We start from the raw sequence: 20,404 nt of genomic DNA on the forward strand, positions 1-20,404 counted from the left end.
AGCCTAATCTTTATCTGCAACTGTGAAGAAAAACCCCATTGGTTTAAAATGAATAGACGCATACAAAAAGATATAAATTTTTTTATTATAAAAAATTCGAATTTTGATTTAGAATCGAATGCCAACGTAACGAACGAACATTCGGGCTCAGCCTTACAACACACAGTAACATTAATACAATTGCATGCATCATTCATTGTTTAGAATGTACGGGTGGAGTTAGTCGAAATTAATAATAATGCAGGACCTGTCGCAGAGGTCTTTATTCGGCATGCAACGACACTCAATGTTTTAGTGGCACAGACAGTGGTTAGTTTTTTAAACACACACACACCGGAACATACACAGGCATGCATTGTCTTTTAGGATCGCCGATGCGATACTCCTCTGCGCTTAACCCATCCCGTCGTCCTTCCCCCCCCAAGTGCAGACGAGGGCTGTGCCGTGAACCACGCCCGGGGACCATCCAAGTGCTCCTGCCCGTCTTCGTCACAGACGCGACAGCGTTGGCGATCTGTTGTTGTGCATGTTTTTCCATTGGGTTTCTCTTATCGGGGGGGCGGGGGACCCTTGCGAGCACGGGGAGAACATGCACACAGAAAGGCCTGGGAGATCACCCACTTGGGTACCTGGCATCGCGGAAACCTGGTCCCCAAGCGGGAATCGAACCCTGGACCTTCTTGCTGTGAGGCGACGGTGCCACTACGCCGAAAGGACTGGACACAGAGACAAGTTAAACATCAATCAATTAATTTAATACAACAGGCAGTTCGAGCTGCCTCTGACCTCACCACCGGGCTATTATGTTATATATGGCTTTGACGCGCTCTCTCTCTCCTGCCGATCAAAATCAGCAGCTCTTCCTCCTCCTCATCATCGATTGCCTGTAGCTGCATTTGCGCCGCGGTGTCTCTCTCCTATCCTTTGGAAATTAGCATCAGCTCAAAAGCACAGAACCGGACAACACAAGTTATTCTGCTAGCGGAAACAACGATAACTCTTCCGGTCGGGGGTTTCAAAATAAAAGAGTGATGTCTAGAACAGGAAAGATATTTATTTTATTTATAATAATTGTGACACACACTTATTTCATGAGACGATTTCGTTTTTACGGATTTTTTTTTTTTTTTTTAAATGAAAACGAAAAAGATCTGATCAGTCTTCGTCTGGACAAGGCCTAGAGGTTTCTAGGTCATTGGAGTGTATGTACAGTATGTGTGTGTCTTCCGCAGCAGCAGCTTCTCAGTGGTGATTTGCAGCATCCCTTTGATTACATTAATTGGCCTCTGCAGCGTATCTCAGCGTTTCCGTTAGCCGGTAATTACCGGTATTTGACTGGCAAAATCTGTTGAAGTCCGACAAATTTAATCTCTCCGGTCATAGTGTCCGGTGAAAATAGTTCCCTCTGGGCACAGTTTGATTATTTGAATTGTATTTGGATGGGCTGGAGTTGGGTGGCCTATGCGATGAACGAAACAATCATTGCGTTTGTTGTCGTTGCTTCGCTCAGCGAGAGCTTGCTGCTGGATTTGCGGAAGGCATGCAGCTGCAGACCCACAGAACCCACCAGCTTTGCTGGCACAGTGCGGTCCCCAGACCTGGAAAGCTGCTCTGCGGGTCTGCAGCTGGATGCTTCTTGCAAACTAACTGCGGCGCTCGCGCTGATATTGTTGGACCGGCTGCTTGGTGGAGCAACGATGAAACGAATGTAATGAATCGTTCGTCGCATGGGCTATTTAATTTTGGCCTGTTTTGGTACGGTTCGGGTGGTCAAGTTGTGCTTGGAGGGAGTTGTTTTCACCGGACATTATGACCAGCACCAAGTCGTTGGGACTAGGTGGAGATATACATCACGCAAACCCACGATAATGTTGCCGTCTCTCTGCCAAATTTCTCAGTTCTTCGCTTGATATAATTAATACAAATGTCCAATATAACGGAATTCGTTAGCTCATAAATGTGATTATAACAGACTGCTGTTTATTAATGTCGGGCCGACTGCCCACAGACACAGGTCTATTTGATTTAAAGTCGGCAGCAGCACGGAGTCTCTGGACTTATTTTATTTGGAATATAATGACTGTATACGCAAAAGTAGCCTAGCTTTAAGTTAAAATATTATAAATCTACATGCCTTGAGGATGTCATTCTTTATATAGCCTGTTGTTTTTAAGCTCAATAAACTCTGACCGGAATTTCTCTCATTTGACCGGTAGATAAAAATCTACCGGACCCTGAGACCGGCAACAATTTTTTCTAACGGAAACCCTGGTATCTCCCAGTGGAATTTTCCTGGAATCGGTCCCTTAAAACACATGCATACAATACATTATATACATATACACACACACACACACACATACCTAGAGCCATATGAAATCCGTTTTATTTTTTTCCAAATTCCATTATATTTTTTTCCAAATTCCGTTTTTTCCGTTTTAATATTTCAGAATTCTGTATTTTGCTTTGTACGCTCATTTTACCATCAGAAATAGTGTCTAATAAGTGGGAATGAATAAATGCCCACAATTTAATAAGATATAACAGTCCATTTAATAGGGCTGTCTTAAATACTTCGAAGCTTTGTTCGATGGGCATGGGATTCGAATATGAAGAAAAAATTCGATTATTAAAAAAAAAAAAAATTATATATATTTTTGCAAAATCAACTCTGCCTCTCTTTGTTAACTACAACAAGCAATGCTGTTTGTTATTTAAGATGAGGTCGGACTCTGCACTGACAGATTTGTGTTCATTGTGCTGCTTTTATAAAGCCTCAAATGACGGCTTACAATATTTCATGAAAGCAAAGTGTTTTGTTTGTCTAAGATTTAAAAAGGTTTCAACTTTACAGCACTGACAAAGTTGAACAAAGTGCTGTACAAGTCCCACAACAGTAAAAAAAAAAGGTAAATTTTTTTTTTTTTTTTTTTTTTTTTAGTGGATTCCATTTTTATTGCTCAATTCCGCGATTCCGTGATCGCGGATTCCATATGGCTCTACACACACCGTACATATACACACACATACACATACACACACAGAAATGGGCGTAGCGTTTGGGGAGCATTGTAAGTATCCATCGACCATTTAAATGATTTAGTATTCAGAAAGAAGATAAATCAGTAACTTTTAGGGTATTGGCCCCCTGAGTGGGGCCCCTGGTGAGCCCCAGGGCAAGGCTCGCGTGTGTGTGTGGGGGGGTTGGGAGTTATTATAAAGGGATGCTCATCATCATGCTCTAGGTCAGGGGTGCCCAACCTTTTTTGAACCAAGATCTACTTTTTAATTTGCCACCTAGCCGAGAGCTACCAGCCCATATTTGTCCTACTCTCGGCTAAGATAAGATAAGATATTCCTTTATTGATCCCCTTGGGGAAATTCAGGCATAATGGCAGCATGGGGGAAGGGGGGGGGGGGGCGTACAGGTAGTAAAAACAACACAAATGTCAATATAATTGACTATCTAACTAACTGAAAAATATATTCAGTGTCATAAGGTGCATAAGGCTAGTATTAGTAGTAATAGTATTACCCATTCAATATGCACATGCCATATGCCATATAATATTTTCTGTCATGTGCATATTGAATGGGTAATACTATTACTACTAATACTAGCCTTATGCACCTTATGACACTGTGAATACTGTGAATATATTTTTCAGTTAGATTCTAACTAATAATAATGAAACAAATATATGTACAATAAAAAAAGGAATAGGAATGATGTGTAAACAGAGCTGTCACATTGCAAAATGGAATACAATCAAAAAACAATTCCACAAAAAGGTCTGTCAACAGTCACTGATAGTTCTCCTTTATCTGTTTTTCTTTTTTCTTTTTAATGTCTCTACCTTAGTGAGAACGTTGGCACTGGGAAGAGGTAGCTAGTTTTTCAATGTCTGGGTTGTAGGAGCTGGTTGCAAGCCTCAGGCAGTCCACAAGATGGTCATCTGTTAATGTGGTTCTGTACTTGGACTTGATGATCTTCATGTGAGAGAAAGCAGACTCACACAGGTAGGTTGATCCAAAACATGCTGTTAAGTTCATGGCACATCTCCTGAGGTTGGGGTACTTCTCAGGCAGCAGTAGCTCCCAGAACTCTGCCTTCATCCCTTGTGTTGCCTTCATCCCTTGTGTTGCCCTGGCTTTAATCTCAATGTCAGTTTGAAGTGTGAGGATCTTGTTCTCCACAGCATGGCTGTCCAGATTAAACAGTGTGGCCCAGGGTTAGAAATTAACTGGGGCTTGGGGCATAATGCCCTTGAAAATGGACAAAATGCCCTCGAAAATCTGTTAAGGGGGGCACAAAATGCCCCCGACAGTTTACTAATTATATATATATATTTATCCGGTAATGGCGCGTCTGTGTATCGTACGGTTCAGATGACGCGCAAAAAAAAAAAAAAATCATTTGGCGGAGGTGAGGTTACTAACTCCAACCGGGACTATTGCCGCTTTCCCACTGCATGCCATCACCTCCTAACGTTACCGGAGCTACCGGAGCTGATAATAACATTGCCTGAGCTGAAGGTGCGTGACACTAAAATGTCCGTGGGGACCCGGCGCCAACCCATAGATGGTTCCAACTCACCGAATTACGTAATCCACCACAGTTGCACTCAATATTTAAATAATGTTAGTCTAAATAAATGTAGACAGATACATAATAATTTCAAGCAGAACACGAATCTTTCCATTAAGAACTGACAATCAGGGAATTTAAACATGGTTGACATTGTTTTTTTGTGTTTATATTAAAGAAAGGAAAGTCAAGTGCTGGCTGAGCATATTGTTTGTTTGCACTAAGTTAATACTACAAATGTAGCCTATATTTTTCAGTCAGTTCGGTCTTTGTGTGCCAAACATTATTTAAGGCTGTAAACACTAACACTGTAAACTTTTAAAAAAATTTTAATAAATGAGAAGCATGTTTAGATTTGAGTGTTACATTTTTTTTAATAAAAATGTACGTATATCGAACCGAACTGAAAACCGTGACCCCAAAACCGTGATACGAACTGAACCGTCCATTTTGTGAACCGTCCCACCCCTACCGTTTATCATAAAAATTCAGTGCCCCCGAAATACAAAAAAAAGCCCCCGAAAATCAATTAAGGGGGGCAAAAAAAGCCCTTGCATTTTTTTTTAATTTCTAACCCTGGTGTGGCCACTTTGGATGTGATGTCATCCACATCTACAGTTCCAAATGGAAAACACATGTAGCTTGCAACAGGTTCAAGTATTGAAAAGTCTGTGAAGCGCTTATCAAACTCTGACGAGATGCTTTGAACTTGCTCCTCATAATGTGTGCAATCAAACTGTGCGGTGTCCTCACCCTGACGTTGAAGTTCTGCTTGCATGTGAGGAAAGTCACGTAGGTCACTGCGTTGCAGCCTTCTCGCCCACATGGTGAGCTTGCTTTTAAAAGCATTCACTGAGCTGATCATGTTTATTACACATTTATCCTTTCCCTGCAGCTCTAAATTCAGGTTATTCAGCATGCCAGTGACATCGGTTATGAATGCCAAATTCAAAAGCCAGTTGTTGTCCTCTAGATGTGTATATTCGGCATGTTTAGCAAGCTTGAGAAACTCTTTAATTTCAGGCAGCAACTCGCTGAATCTCTCCAGAAATCTACCTCTGCTCAGCCACCTTACATCTGTGTGCAGCAGCAGGTCTGTGTGCTCCGCCCCCGTCTCCTCCATATGTGCACGAAATAGCCTCCTCTGTAGGCTCCTTGCCCTGACAGAGCACACAATCTTCATAGCGATATCCATAACGTCCTTCATATTTAAAATCTTTGCACACAGCACTTGTTGGTGAATTATGCAGTGGTAATTAAGGAAGTCCGGGAAAGCGTCGCTTTTTTTGCACAGTCCGATGAACCCATTATTACAGCCAACCATGGCTGGTGCCCCATCGGTTGTAATAGAGATGAGTTTATGGAGGGGTAGGTTGCTCTGCTTAGCGAACTCCATGAAGGCTTGAAAGATGTCTTCACCTTTAGTGTATCCTTTAAGAGGCAATATGGTGAGCAGCTCTTCTTTTGCGCTCATGTCGTCAAAGGCCATTCTAATGTAAATACATAGCTGTGCCACATCTACCATATCAGTCGATTCATCGAACTGCAGGGAATAACACATTTCCTCACAGCGCCGGGTCACAGTATTACGTGACAGCTGAAGGTCTTTAACAGCATCCATAATCTCTGTGTGATACTTGGAATTACCGAAGAGTGAATCGGCAGCGGCAGTCAATGCTTCTTTTACACATTCGCCGTCTTTAAAGGATTTTTTCTTTTTAGCGAGAATGTGACTGACACGATAAGAAGCAATTGTTGCAGCTTTTGCCTTGGTGCTGGGCTTCGTAAAAGTGGACTGTTGTCCCACTAGTGAAGACTTCAGCTGCTGGAGTGCTGTTCTTCGTAGGACTGTTTTTGGAGGAAAATCCGTGCGGTGTTTCTTGTGCATCGTTGTATAATGCCGCTCCAAATTACCCTTTTTCGGCACAGCCACAGTTTGTTTACAAATCAGACATACTGACTTTGCGTTGAAATAAACAAAAAAGTAAGCCTCCTCCCACTCTTCATGGAAATGATATGTTTTTGGTCTTTTGGCTGCTCCGGTTCTGCTTGCGGCGCTGACGCTGGTGCTATCCGGCAGCTCATCGGAGGCGGCGTTGGAGCTGCTCCCTGGCGGCGGCGGCGGCAGGCGCAGCTCGTCGGAGGGTCCTGGCGGCAGTGAAGCCTTGCTTGCGTTGTTGAAAACGAGTGTCCTCTGAATGAACCTCTTTTTAGCTGGTGGTGTTCCATTCATCTTGCAGTTTCGAGTGACTCACGACTGGTCTCAGAGCCACGTTTATACTGTACCTGCCAGATGATGGGCCCGACCCCCACTCATGCCACTCCATGAAAACAAAGGCATCAATTTGCATCCCTATGGTGAAGCTCGCTGTCCGGAATGTAGATGGTATCGATTGGCGCAGGCTGCCTTTTATACACAGGACTGCTCGAACGTGTGTTGTCCTCCCCTCCAAATCAAATCAAATTAAATGATTTTCCAAAATAATCTCGCGGCCTACTTGAAACCAACGAGCGACCTACCGGTCGATCGCGATCGACTGGTTGGGCACGACTGCTCTAGGTTTTCAATGAGACTGAAGATGATTGTCCATGAAGCGTAAAGATCCAGCGGCGCACATGAAGTGGTCCTGGAGACGCAAAATAGAGCATGTTAATGAATCGGCACGTGCAATGATTCACACCCAGGTTTCCCCTGTGTGTGTGTGTTAGAGCTGTCCCCGAAGCCTGTTTTTGGCATTCGAACTTCGCCAGGGTTTTTCGAACGGACGTTCATTTTTAATCATGCAAAAAATGTGCTCCTAAATAATGTTTCTGGTTCAGTACTGTCTTTACTTTAGGCACATTTACGCATATAACGTAGTGCATATGCGCATATTGCTGCGGTTATTAAGAGTAGTAGTACCTACTTACTGGTCATGGGAGGCTTCAATAACGTTGGGATGGTAATCCATTTTGTGAATACATTTGTTGAAACAACATCTTTGTTGGCCGACGGCTCCTTCTATCTTAACGTTAGCGCGTGTGACTTGAATTATTGTAAACACAACATAGTACTGTGATATTCTGATATATATCACATTCTGGTATATATTTTTTGTTAAAAAAAAACGGGTTCGAATCGAAATCATTAATTCGAATGACAACATAACAAACGAAGGTTCGAACGTTTGGGCTCAGCCCTATGTGTGTGTAGGATCTCTGGATCACAAAACACCACACATACAGAGTGTGTGTATGGAGTGTATTAGGGATTCACCAGTACTAGGGTTGGGAATCACCAGAGGCCCCATGATACGATATTATCACAATACTGTCACACTCACAGTATTGTAATATTGCAATGCATCATACAATACCTTTTTTCAATTGCAAACAATGTCCCAATTATTATTATTAAATGATGTCCTCTGGAAAACTTTTAACATCTGCAATAAAAATATATATAGGTGATTTGTTTTTATCTAATAAGATGACATTTTCATTCCAACTGGGAGATGGGCTGAACAAGTGGGCAGATTCATCTGAAAGGTGTCTCCCTCTTTCTTTCTCTCGTTCACACACTCAAACACAGGGTGTTGTGTCCAGACTGGCCCCACTCAGTAGCCTCGTCAACACTTTAATAGTGCAATAAAAATATCTTTATTGCGCTGGGATTTTTCTTTTTCATCCTTCTCACAGCTAAGAGAGATTGCAATTTATGTGCATGAAATTCTGTTGGGTGTCCGTGTGCAAGCATTGACCGGGAAGTATCCTGAATATGAATAGTTACAGAATAATATGGTCATATTTTATATTTTTAACTTAATCAAAAATCTTCCTTGGAGTAATATTAAAATGTTGATTTAAAATATAAAAAATATATATATTACGGTAGTCCTGCCTGTAACAAATGTAAGTAGACCCCTGCAGACTTGGCTAAGCTAAACATTGTCACCGATATGGCTGTCCGCAACATGTCATTAATTGTGTACGCGAGGTGGTCGATCAGTGACGACGTTACCGTGAGCTAGGTTAGCTAGCATGAGCTACCGGTAGATGGAAAGACTGTAACGTTACTGGTGAAAACGCGACTAGCCAATCAGAGAGCGTCTTCGCAAACATAGGCCACGAAAAACTGAACCGGAGCACCTGGATAGTGCAACAACGTATAACGTCCGTGTGGAACCACCAACAACTGCTCTGTGGGTGAACTCATTGAGCATAGTTATCAATTAATGATACTAATACTAATCTATACAATCACCTGTTGAATAAATACCATTACTTTCTACTTATTACTAAAAAAAAACAGTATATATAAAACAGTATCTGTAGCTGTAAAAAAAAGTTTTATTTATATAATATACTTTTTTATTTTTATTTTTTTATGTATGCAGTGCACTGGTATTGTATCGGCCGATACCCAAAGCTTAGGTATCGGATCGGGAAGGAAAAAATGGTATCGGAACATCTCTAATTGGAAGTAAATGCTCTCCAAGAAATATGACTCCAATTGGCCATATGGGGGTGCTATCATTTAATCATTTATATTTTGAAAGGTCATAACTCCTATAGGGTTGTGGAAATGTCTCCATTCTAAGATGCATCACGATGCGGACGTGACCGATTCTGCATCGAAGCTGTGACGGAACATAATTTATTATTATTATTATTTTTTTTTTTTATCTTACTCTTGCTATCTTTTATGTTCTTTTACAATGCAGCGCTTTGGGATTTGCTCCACAACTATAAAGCGCCCTACAAATCAAATATAATATTGTATTCTTAAAGCTAGTGCTCTGGTCATGCATCCACTCGACTCGATAGTACTGATACTAATAAAAAGAGTATTGAACCTTCTGTAACAGCTGGGTATCGAGATACCTTTCTAGTATCTATCATGCAACACTAGTAAAGACATTTATTTTGACATTCTGATTTAAGAACTTTCTAAATAAAAGTTAATTTATCTGACTGCTTGTATTAATTGATGAAAAAGTAGCCATGTGCAGTAATATAGATTATAAAATTGAGGATGTAATATATTATTGAGCTGCATCGTCGAATCGTGAGGCCAGTGAAGAGTCACAGCTCTAAACTCCTATGCCATGAGGCCAATCGTCACCAAATTTGCAGGGTATGTCCAAATAACTATCTGAACCATATCTTCTTATTGACCACTAGGGGGCGCAATAAATGCTAAAGGTGGGCGTAACATAATATAAATCTATAACGTTTTTTTATCCAAACATTACAAAACTCGCAGGACATGTTTCATAACACTGCTGAACCATCCAGGGCTGTACGCTAAGCTTTTTCACTAGGGGCACACTTGCCCCTAAATGAGAAATTTAGGGGCAAAAAAATATTTTTTAGGGGCAAATTTTTTAATAACAATTTTACCATTATTAAAAAAATATGTTCCTCCTGCCTCATTACTGTGGTCCTTTTATTTAACATTAAGTGCGTTTGTTTTCAGGTTTGTATCTTTTATAATGAACCAACAGAGTGTGTAAATCACTAATAGAACAAACAACAAACTGTGTGTGTGTGTGTGTGTGCGCGCGCTTGTGTAGTGCTCCTTGAATGAGATCACCACAACACACACACACCATTGCATTAATCACGAGGACAAGAAACTCTGCATACATTTGTTTCACAATGAAAAGTGCTTTAGAAATCAAATGAATTATTATTGTAAATAACCCCATGAAAGGTTTATTATTTGTATGGGTAATTACCTGCTTCATATTTGTGATGTTACTGGTTTCAGTGTGTGCCTAAAGTGATCAATGTGTTGGGCCGTTTATAGAGATCTATGCCAATTAATGTTTATGTATATCCGGGACTTTTTTTTGTAAGAATTGAGAGGTATTTGTATATGTGACCTTTATTTTGAAAACCGTGTTGCGACGCAACCTTATTCACATTTGCGCTTTTGACAGTGAAATGTTCAGTACAACTTAGCTCGAAGGAAAGACTAATCAAAAAGGTTTAATTGACCCGTATGAGGCTCTTACGGTAGGACTTTGATTTTTATAGAAGTGGAATGTAATACTATGCTAAACGAGAAATAAACAGTTTGTGACAGCCAGTAAAGTTGCAAGCCACTTTCATTTCATATACGGGGACACCGTGACAATTATTAGTATTATCTTATTTGCATATTGTCTCATTATTAGATAGATGGATAGATAGATAGATAGATAGATAGATAGGTTGATATTTTATAAATTTAAGTAGACAGTATTTCACGTCCTAATAGTGGGCTACTACTACTCACCAAATCGATGGCTGAACCTGAACGTTAGAAGTGTCCGTGTCCGACTCCCCGTCAATCAATCATCACATCATCACGTCAATCATCATCATCTTATCATCTCTCCACATCGGACGTGGTTGTCATAAGATGGACTGATATCCACTCCGTTGTTCTTGCAGAGCAAAATTTGCATCTTAAATGTATTGAAATGAGGTGCTTCTTTGGCGATGCAATAGTCCATATTGAAAGGAAGAGAGGCCACATTCAGTTTCGTTTTGCTAGGAATTATGGGATTTGGTGTTGGATGTATAGACTACGCAGATAGGGACATGGTCTTTAATCGCACGATAGACTACAAGTACCAAGTATATAGCGTGACCTAGATTCACTCCACACACAAATCTTTTTTTTCACTCAGGCTATCGGTGATCGCAGTAAGTTCATTCATTGCCGACAGATTCTTTCATAGCACCACGACATTGTGTCGCACTGTACAGCCTTGGTTGTAGGCTAATGTTTTTAAAAAAATGTATCTAATTTGTATGGATTAATTTAGGAGTGAAATGCGAATGAAGGGTTGAAATCACAACTCGCAACGTTGCTCCCAAATAATATTTCCAACTCGCAACGGCCAAATTAAGGGGCAATTTGCGATGAGATCATTGCAGTGTACAGCCCTGCCATCTGTGTGAACTTATTTTCCAATCCTGATGAACAATATTGGCTTGAAACCCGGTAATCGCCACTTGTTTTTTCTTTGTTTGTTCGTACTGTAGTGCTATTTGTTAATTTGTGATTTCTCTTCATGCTCAATGTTTTTTTTTTTTTTTTTTTGGTATTTTCGGATTAGGGCTGGATAGGTGGGGTATCTCCTTGAGCTGGGGCGGGGTGTATTGTGGGTGTTTTTGTTTAACACTATGATCGCCGGGGACGAGTTAAGACGTCATTCCTAGCCATGCTCATTCTGCCGAAGACGCCGTAACTCGTCTTTGATGTCAATATTTCAAAAATCTGTCATCGAAATCATATTTCCTTTCCGGAGCCCTGAGATGTACTGGTGAGCTCCACTCAACTGTAACGGTTCGAGAGCGCCATCTGGTGGCCGATCGGCAGATCGGCCAAGAGGGAGGGGCGCGCCAAACAGGAAGTGCTCATCCATATGTGCTCCGGTCACTCGCGATCGGTAGCCGGACTCCATCTCAACACACTGGATGATCAATCGCTCGCCCTAACTCTATAAACAACGTTATTTGGACGTATATAGTATTATACAACTTGGAAATGGTTCATCAGGATCAACATCCCATAATCGAAAACGGTCTACTCCACGCTGATCGTCCAACGGCGCGAGGAACATACGGTAAGATTCAGCGTTATTTTCTAACGTATTCCATATAAACTGCTATGATGAACATATGACCCACTCTGGATGAATCATCTAACGCTGCCCACGGAATTATAACCGATCCCCCGCCCATCCGGTCATCATCAGATCATACGTAGATCATTCTAGAAGTACGTCCAGTTGAAATTTTTCATCTCGCGCCGATTGCTATCAAACTGTATTTCATCATCAATATAATGCATTTGGAGCTATAAATCAAGTTCTGGAGAAAGCTGCAGAAAACGATAAAAACATACTTATACTTTAGACCAGTGTTTCTCAACTGGTGGGTCGCGGGGCCATTTTGAGTGGGTCGCGGATGTGTGTGTAAAAAAAAAAAAAAAATTGTTTTTTTTACTTTTTTTTTCACTACCTATCTTTGTGAAAGTGGCTTCTCAGCTCTGGTCCAGCTGAAGACAAAGCGGAGGAACAGATTGGACATTGAGCATGACCTCAGAGTTGCTTTGTCTACCATCACCCCAGACTTTGAGACTCTTGTCAGGAGCAAACATCATCCCCAGTTATCCCATTAGTCCCCTGCATGTTAAGCTAAGAATTCTGCTAAGAAGGATATATTATTTATTATTATTATTATTTTATTTCATTGTGTTTTTAGCCCTTAGTTGCACTTTTGTTGCAACCCCAGTTATCCCATTAGTTCCCCCAAACGTAGGTCTGTTATGTTAAGCTAAGAAATCTGCTAAGAAGCATATTATTTATTGTTATTTTATTTCATTGGGTTTTTAGCCCTAGTTGCACTTTTATTGCAATCCCAGTTATCCCATTAGTTCCCCCAAACTTAGGTCTGTTATGTTAAGCTAAGAAGTCTGCTAAGAAGCATAATTATTTATTATTATTATTTAATTTCATTGGGTTTTTAGCCCTAGTTGCACTTTTGTTGCAAACTCAGTTATCCCATTAGTTCCCCCAAATTTAGGTCTGTTATGTTAAGCTAAGAAATCTGCTAAGAAGCATATATTCAAGTTTCAAGTTTCTTTAATAGTTGTCATACAGAAGTACAGAATACTTTTGTACAAAATGCTTCTTACTGTTGCGCTCCAGAGACTGTGCATGACAAGATAGTATGAAATAAAAACATAGTAAAAATTAGAAGAAAAAAAAAAGAGGTCACAGTGTTCAGTTTAGACATATGTACAATGTTCGTAGACGTAGTTACCATACAATATACAATACTGTGCAGTGTACTAATATACAATACTATATAGTGCAAGGCATAAATGGACGAGGTGCAGTTTAGGTACAATTCACAGTAGGTGTACGAGTTGTAGTGCAAATCCTTTATCAATAAATATAAAGTGTAAGTGTGTTTGTGTGATCTAAAGTGTGGAGAGTGGGTGCTGCAGTGTGTTGTTTGTTTGAGTGAGTGTGTGTGTGCGTGTGGGTGTGTGTGCTGTGTGCATTTGATGGTTGTTGCATAGTGATTATTGTATATTATTTATTATTCTTTTATTTCATTGGGTTTTTAGCAATAGTTGCACTTTTGTTGCACTTTTTTGTGTTTATTTCATGTTTTGAAAGATTGCGTATTACTGCAAATTTTTTTTTTTTTTACATAAATCATAGTGGTTCAAAATTTTGGGTCGCGACTTAATGACTAAGGAAAATGTTGGGTCCCGAGGCTAGACCAGTTGAGAACCACTGCTTTAGACCATATTATATGTGAATGAAAAAGTTTAACGTTGCTACACCCTGAACAATACATATAGGACATTGAATGGGCCATAATAATGGCAATTTAGCAATAGAATTTAAAAAGTTATAGCCCTGCAAAGAAGGGGAACTTCTCCATAGACAAATAGAGCTGGGCGAGGGATGGTAAATTATGAATTTAACCCATGGCGATTAAAGTGTTAATTTTATATAAATTTTTTATGAAGTTTGTAAAAAAAAAAAAAAAAAAAAAAAAAAAAAGAAATATTGTTATGATACATTGGCCATATCATCTAGCCCTAGTACAACAAACCTAAAGTCATGGATTGTGTCCAATATCTGAAGTTTGCATCTCTTTAAACTATGGCCTCTTCCCACACACCCTTCTTCCCGCACTACTGTAGTCCTCTCCGACATCCCTCCTCCCACCTGTGATGGATTGTCCCATAGCTATTTGAACCTCCCACTTCATCTGCATTCTGTAAAACTAAACCGTCCCAACAGCACTTGGAGCCGTGGGGCCTATAGACCGCTCTTGGAGGCAAAAACACAGCTGTAGCCACATCGGGAAAACAGCGGTGGAAATATATCACTTTTTGTCCCGTTATTGGCCCTCTGTAGTAGGAATACACGCACCCTCGAGGAAACACCGCTGTCATTTATCTCCATACACCCACACACACACACACGTGTACACCACACACCCTTGCCTGACTTCTTATGGCCCAATGTCTGCCAGGAAACTCTTAATCATAGGAACCCGTCAAGCTACTCGCACACATAACTAAATCTCAATCACACATGTGCGCTAAAGGTACGGGAGGGTGAGTTTTGTAGGAAAATCGTGGTGAGAGTTGGCAGAGGGATTGCCACTGTGGGTGTTTTCGTGTATTGAGTTGGCAGGGAGATTGCGAGGTGTTTTCCATGTGTAGGTGTGTTCCTGTATATTTGTGTAGGCATGTTTGTTGGGTAACATCTATCTTTGTTGGGTAACATGATCATCTATCTTTCATCAGTCCGTCAGGGTGATGGTATTTTGGATTCCTTTGATATTGTGGGTCATGGTACACACAATTTTGTTGTCTAAATCTGTAATACTAGCGTATTAAAGGTCCACACTATCCCCATCGCATGCCCAGTACCACAGGATTTTGTGAGACTGGTGGGTGAACCTCAGGCCCTCTAGGGGGGTCCGGGGGCATGCCCCCCCCCCCCCCCCACATTTAAAAGTTAAATGCATCAATCTGGTGTACTTTAAGAGCAAAATAAAGAGGCTAGATCTATGATGAACTTTGTGCTCAAAACACAAAATCGACTAGACTAGTGCTTCCCAATCCTCTCCTCGAAGCACCCCCAGCCGTTCAATGTATTTGTTAAATTCCACCACCAGCACACCTGATTCAACTTAACTAGCCCTTTATTAGTTGAATCGGGTGTGCTGGTGGTGGAATTTAACAAATACATGGAACGGCTGGGGTGCCTCGAGGAGAGGTTTGGGAACCACTGGACTACTAGAGCATACATTTGAGCCATCAAATAAATGAAGCAAAATACCTGTGTTGAACTGGTTTATTTTTTAGAAAATAAAAAAAGATACTGGATTACTATTACGACTACTACCACTGCCAATACTACTGATACATCCCTATTGTTGGCAAACTTTATATTAAAAAAAAAAATCTTTTATTTAAAGTAATTAATGGGAAACACTGCCATGTTTATTAATGAATTGACTGTTTATTCCACATACGTCTACAGTACACAGTCCTCACTTCAAGTGATCCAGAAATGTATCTAGTGCATTACGTTTTAAGTTTGATTAACATTCATTTGGATGTATTTCTATTCTTAAGCAGGTACTCTGATATTAATATTGAAAATATTCTTGAATTTATCTTTCCCCACATGGAGATCAAACATGGTGATGGAGATCTCTTTGGGTGAAATTCAAACCAATCAGATGATGGAGTTGTCGTGTGAGATTGTGTTTGTATTCCAGTGTTGTATCTCAGTGGACTACTGTGGATCCTGCAGCACACACACATGCAGTCCATCTGATGTGTGCTCTATGTTTGAACACGTCTCTTATATGCACGCCTGGACGCGTCATTATTTTTACCAACAGATTTCCAGTTTCGCGTTCTGCGATCTGATTGGCCACTGACGTTTCTGGTCATGTGACATCTGCACCTGCCTGTTTCTATCACTGGTTAAGCTTAGGCACTCTTTCGAAGTTGGTTAAGGTTAGAGTTTGTCTTAGAGCAGGGCGATAGAACACCAGCCCTGATTCCAAACTCTAACCTTAACCAACTTCGAAAGAGTTGCCTAAGCTTAACCAGTGATAAACTAGGCAGTTTGCAGGCTGTTCGAGGTGGAAATAGGCGCCGAAACAGGCGTCACGCGATTGGCGCACATGTCACATGACCAGAAACGTCAGTGGCCAATCGGATTGCAGAACGCGAACGCGGAACTGGAAATCCGTTGGTAAAAGTATAGACGCCGCCTGGATTTAGGATTGGGTTCACTTTCTGACATTATTCTCTTTCTCCCTCAGGTGGGTCGTTGCGTCATCTTGGACCCCGCTTGGCTACAGAACACTGCCTTCTATCTCTGTCATTTGGACCAAACCAGGCCACAGCAACTACCCCTTCAACCCCCTAAACTGGCCTCCAACCACCATGTCCTAACAGAAGGCCCCCAAACACCCCCCCCCCCCCCACCCTCTGACCACCCTGTCCCCTCTACCCCATCCCTGTCCCCGCCCCCAGCACCAGCGGCACCCCCTACAGCGAGATGAACACCCTGCGCCACCTCCACCAGCAGCAGCAACAGCACCATGGCGGCTCTGAGCGAGACCTCCACTCAGCCGCCTCCTCCATCAGCCTGCCCTCGATCCGAAAGACGCCCAAGAAGCGCCGCCTCTCTCTACACTCGCTGTTTGGCCGCCGGCGCCGGCCTGACCGGGACCCCAAGCGCAAGTCCCGCCCCCTCCAGGCCGCCGGCGGGGTCGATGGCATCGCCAGCACCGAGAGCATGCCGTCCGAGACGTGTCAAGACAAGGCCTCCACCCATTCCGTGCCCGGCGCGCCGCCCTCATCTGCGTCCTTGTTGGTGGTGTCCGGTTCCCCATCGGATCTTCTGGAGTGCCCGCTGTGCCTGCTGCGCCACGCCCGCGAGTGCTTCCCCGACATCATGACCTGCCACCACCGCTCCTGCGCCGACTGCCTCCGCCAGTACCTGCGGATAGAGATCTCGGAGTCGCGCATCAACATCTGCTGCCCCGAGTGCTCGGAGCGCTACAACCCACACGACATCCGCTTGATCCTGGCCGACCGGGCGCTCATGGAGAAGTACGAAGAGTTCATGCTGAGGAGGTGGCTGGTCGCCGACCCAGACTGTCGCTGGTGCCCCGCCCCGGACTGCGGGTAAGACGTGGAATATGGTTAGAATCTGTGTTTTAAATTAATTACATTTCAATTGAATCTAATACCTTCTGGTGTGGGTTTGAATCCCACCCAAAACCTTCTCTTCTGTGTGTCTCCTACGGTCTCCCTCTCAGCTGCTTCGATACGAGTGAAAATACTGAGGGGAGTGGACTACCAGCTATGTTCACAAGAATACGATCAAGGCTACATTCAGATTGTCAAAAAATAAGACTAGGCGCGATAGAATTAGCTGAACCCCGCTGATCTGTTCAATGTGCCACCTGCAAATTCAATTGAAACGTAATAATTTCCCCACATACGGTGTATTTAACTGTAATCCTCGTGTCACACAGTGCTTCGTGACAGGGGAACAGGACTATAGTGCCCATGGGTGTATACACATTTCAACATTGTATCTCACTCATTCACCCAGCGACCAGAATAAAATTATGAAAACAAGTCCCGTAGGATGCATGAAAGGAAGAGAGCGCAACTCTGTTGCGTCGTAACCTTCCTTTGACCTTTTGAGGAGGTCTGAGAGGGAGGCAAGAACCATTGTGGACTAGACAAACGCAGTCGTAGCCAAGTTACACTAGCACAGCAAGCGCACAACTGATACTGATTCATATAATAATAATAACTTTATTTGTATAGCACCTTTCATACAGAAATTGCAGCTCAAAGTGCTTCACAACAGAAAAAATACAGACATATAAAATCAGTTTTTCACATTAGGATCTAACATCCCAATAGGCCACCTTGTTTATGGTTTGATTCAGTTTTAAAAATGGACAATAATAAAGAGTAAAATACGGAAGCCCCATTCATACATTTTATTTACTCCGTTTTCCCGTGATAACTGGTTAATTTAATTTGTTTTCTCGTGATAACGGGATCATTTTCTCGTTATCACGAGAAAACAAAGTCCGTTTTCTCGTGATAGCGACTTATTATTTCGTTATCTCGACATAACGAGGTCCGCTTTCTCGTGATAACGGATTAATTTATCTCGTTATCACGGGAAAACAAAGTCAGTTTTCTCGTGATAACGGATTAATTTATTTCAGGAGGGTACATGACATACAGGTATACAGTACTGTTACATTTGTGACATACAAGATATGCAAAATATACAGTACTGTTAAACAGAGATCCTAACAGAAAATGTTTACGAGGGGGAGGAAACTGTACATGGAGGGGGGTGGGAGGGGTTTGGATATACAGGGGCCAGTTTAGAGTTGCAGCCTCCCGTAGCCAGGTGTTCTTTGAGAGCTCACTTTGATTGCGCCGCCGGTAGCTGAAGCCTTTGCTAACCGTCTTCTTAGATGACGCACACTAATGTGTATATTATCTGTAACAGCAAGGCATAAAGCTATTTCAGCCTGTGTCAGGCCTTGATTGATGAGATATGTGACGCGGTGATCAATATCCTCCTAACTAGGGATGCACGATATTGATTTTGACACAGATACCGATAACTTTATGCTCCTCAAGCCGATAACCGATATCGATAACCGATATTTATTGTATTATAAATAATTGTATATAAATGTATATACGGTATATATATTTTTTTTTTTAATCAATTTTTATTTTTATTTTTTTTAGTATTTATAAGATCCGACGTCATCGGTACTGCTATCGGTACTCGAGAAATTATGGAGTTTTTTTTTTGAGGAATTTAAACGTCGCAAACTAATCTTGTTGGCCGTTTTCTATCTCTCCTCCCTTGGTCTCTCTCTGCCTGCGCTCTGCTCTGGCTGTGCTCTTACACACACTCACTCACACACACACACACACTCACTCACTCACTCACTCAGATAGCTCTGCTCTCGACAGCACCCGTGTGTGTGTGTGTGTGTGTGTGTGTGTGTGTGAGTGTGTGTAAGAGCACAGCCGGCTCGCGCAGGCAGAGAGAGACCGAGGGAGGAGAGATAGAAAACGGCCAACAAGATTAGTTTGCGACGTTTAAATTCCTCAAAAGTCTGGGTCTATTTTACTAAAGTCGATGCTGACAACGCTCGTTGCCACAAGTGCAACAAGACATTTGCCAGTAATGTATAAGCGCTGGTACTTGTCAATGTGGCTGGCGGGGAGCAGCTAACGTTATAGCTCCGAGTAGAATAATGGCCGACAATCCGGAGGTAAATAAACGAACGAGAGCTTCTGATTGGTGGTAAGAAGAAGAGGTGGGTGCAAGCGGAGGGACGTAATTGGCAGATCGACTGTCTGTCTCCGAATGTAACGTGACTACGTCACAGCCAAGAAAGGGAGCGCTGGATTTGTGTAAAACTCCCTGTTCCTAAACCACACGCTGTCAGTCATACCACAGTACTGGCAAAACGGGAGGAGGCTATAATAAAAACAAGCGCCCTTCATCCAAATCCACCCACAACGGATTTCTTTTAACCAAAAAATGTATTATATATTATCGGAGCTATTAATAACGTTATCGGGTTTATCGGGATGACGTCATAATTGCTGATATCGGCCCGATAATTATCGGCCCGATAATTATCGTGCATCCCTACTCCTAACCCCTTTCACGAAAGGGGCTACCTGCTCCTCTGACATTGCGACACTGAATGATGTTTCCTGCAGTGATTTAATATATACTATTAGGGATGGGAATTGATAGGATTTTATCGATACGATTCCATTATCGATTCTGCTTATCGATTCGATTCTCTTATCGATACCTGATCAATTTATAATTTAAATAAATAAATTGGAAATGCAACAGAACTAAGCTGGTTAGAATAACAACATGCAACTTGACATTTCTGATTGTCATTTATTGTTGAGCCCCCATGTCAGGGGCGACAGTGGCTCGGGAGGTAGAGCAGTCGTCTGGCAATCCGGAGGTTCCCGGTTCGATTCCCGCTCCTCCCGGGCAGCGTGTCGATGTGTCCTTGAGCAAGACACTTAACCCCTAACTGCTCCCGATGAGCAGGTTGGCACCTTGCATGGTTGCCTCCGCCGTCGTTGTGTGAATGTGTGAGTGATTGGGTAAAATGTAAGGAACAAATTGTAAAGCGCTTTGGATAAAAGCGCTATATAAAAAAGCAGCCATTTACCATGTCAGAAAAATACAA

General features: G+C 42.0%; 1 protein-coding gene across 1 annotated transcript in view; it reads left to right on the top strand.

The window, feature by feature from the left end:
• LOC311227392 (E3 ubiquitin-protein ligase RNF19A-like) overlaps positions 1-20,404 on the top strand; it is a 68,181-nt gene that overhangs the window by 16,721 nt on the left and 31,056 nt on the right. Inside the window, exon 2 of the mRNA XM_084313016.1 lies at positions 16,439-17,309. Within this exon, the coding sequence (XP_084169142.1) occupies positions 16,678-17,309 (632 nt within the window). The 5' untranslated portion in view covers positions 16,439-16,677. The remainder of the gene's footprint in view (positions 1-16,438; positions 17,310-20,404) is intronic.

This window comes from Notolepis coatsorum (genome assembly GCF_963971535.1).
Source record: "Notolepis coatsorum genome assembly, chromosome: 4".
Classification (NCBI taxonomy): Eukaryota; Metazoa; Chordata; class Actinopteri; order Aulopiformes; family Paralepididae; genus Notolepis; species Notolepis coatsorum.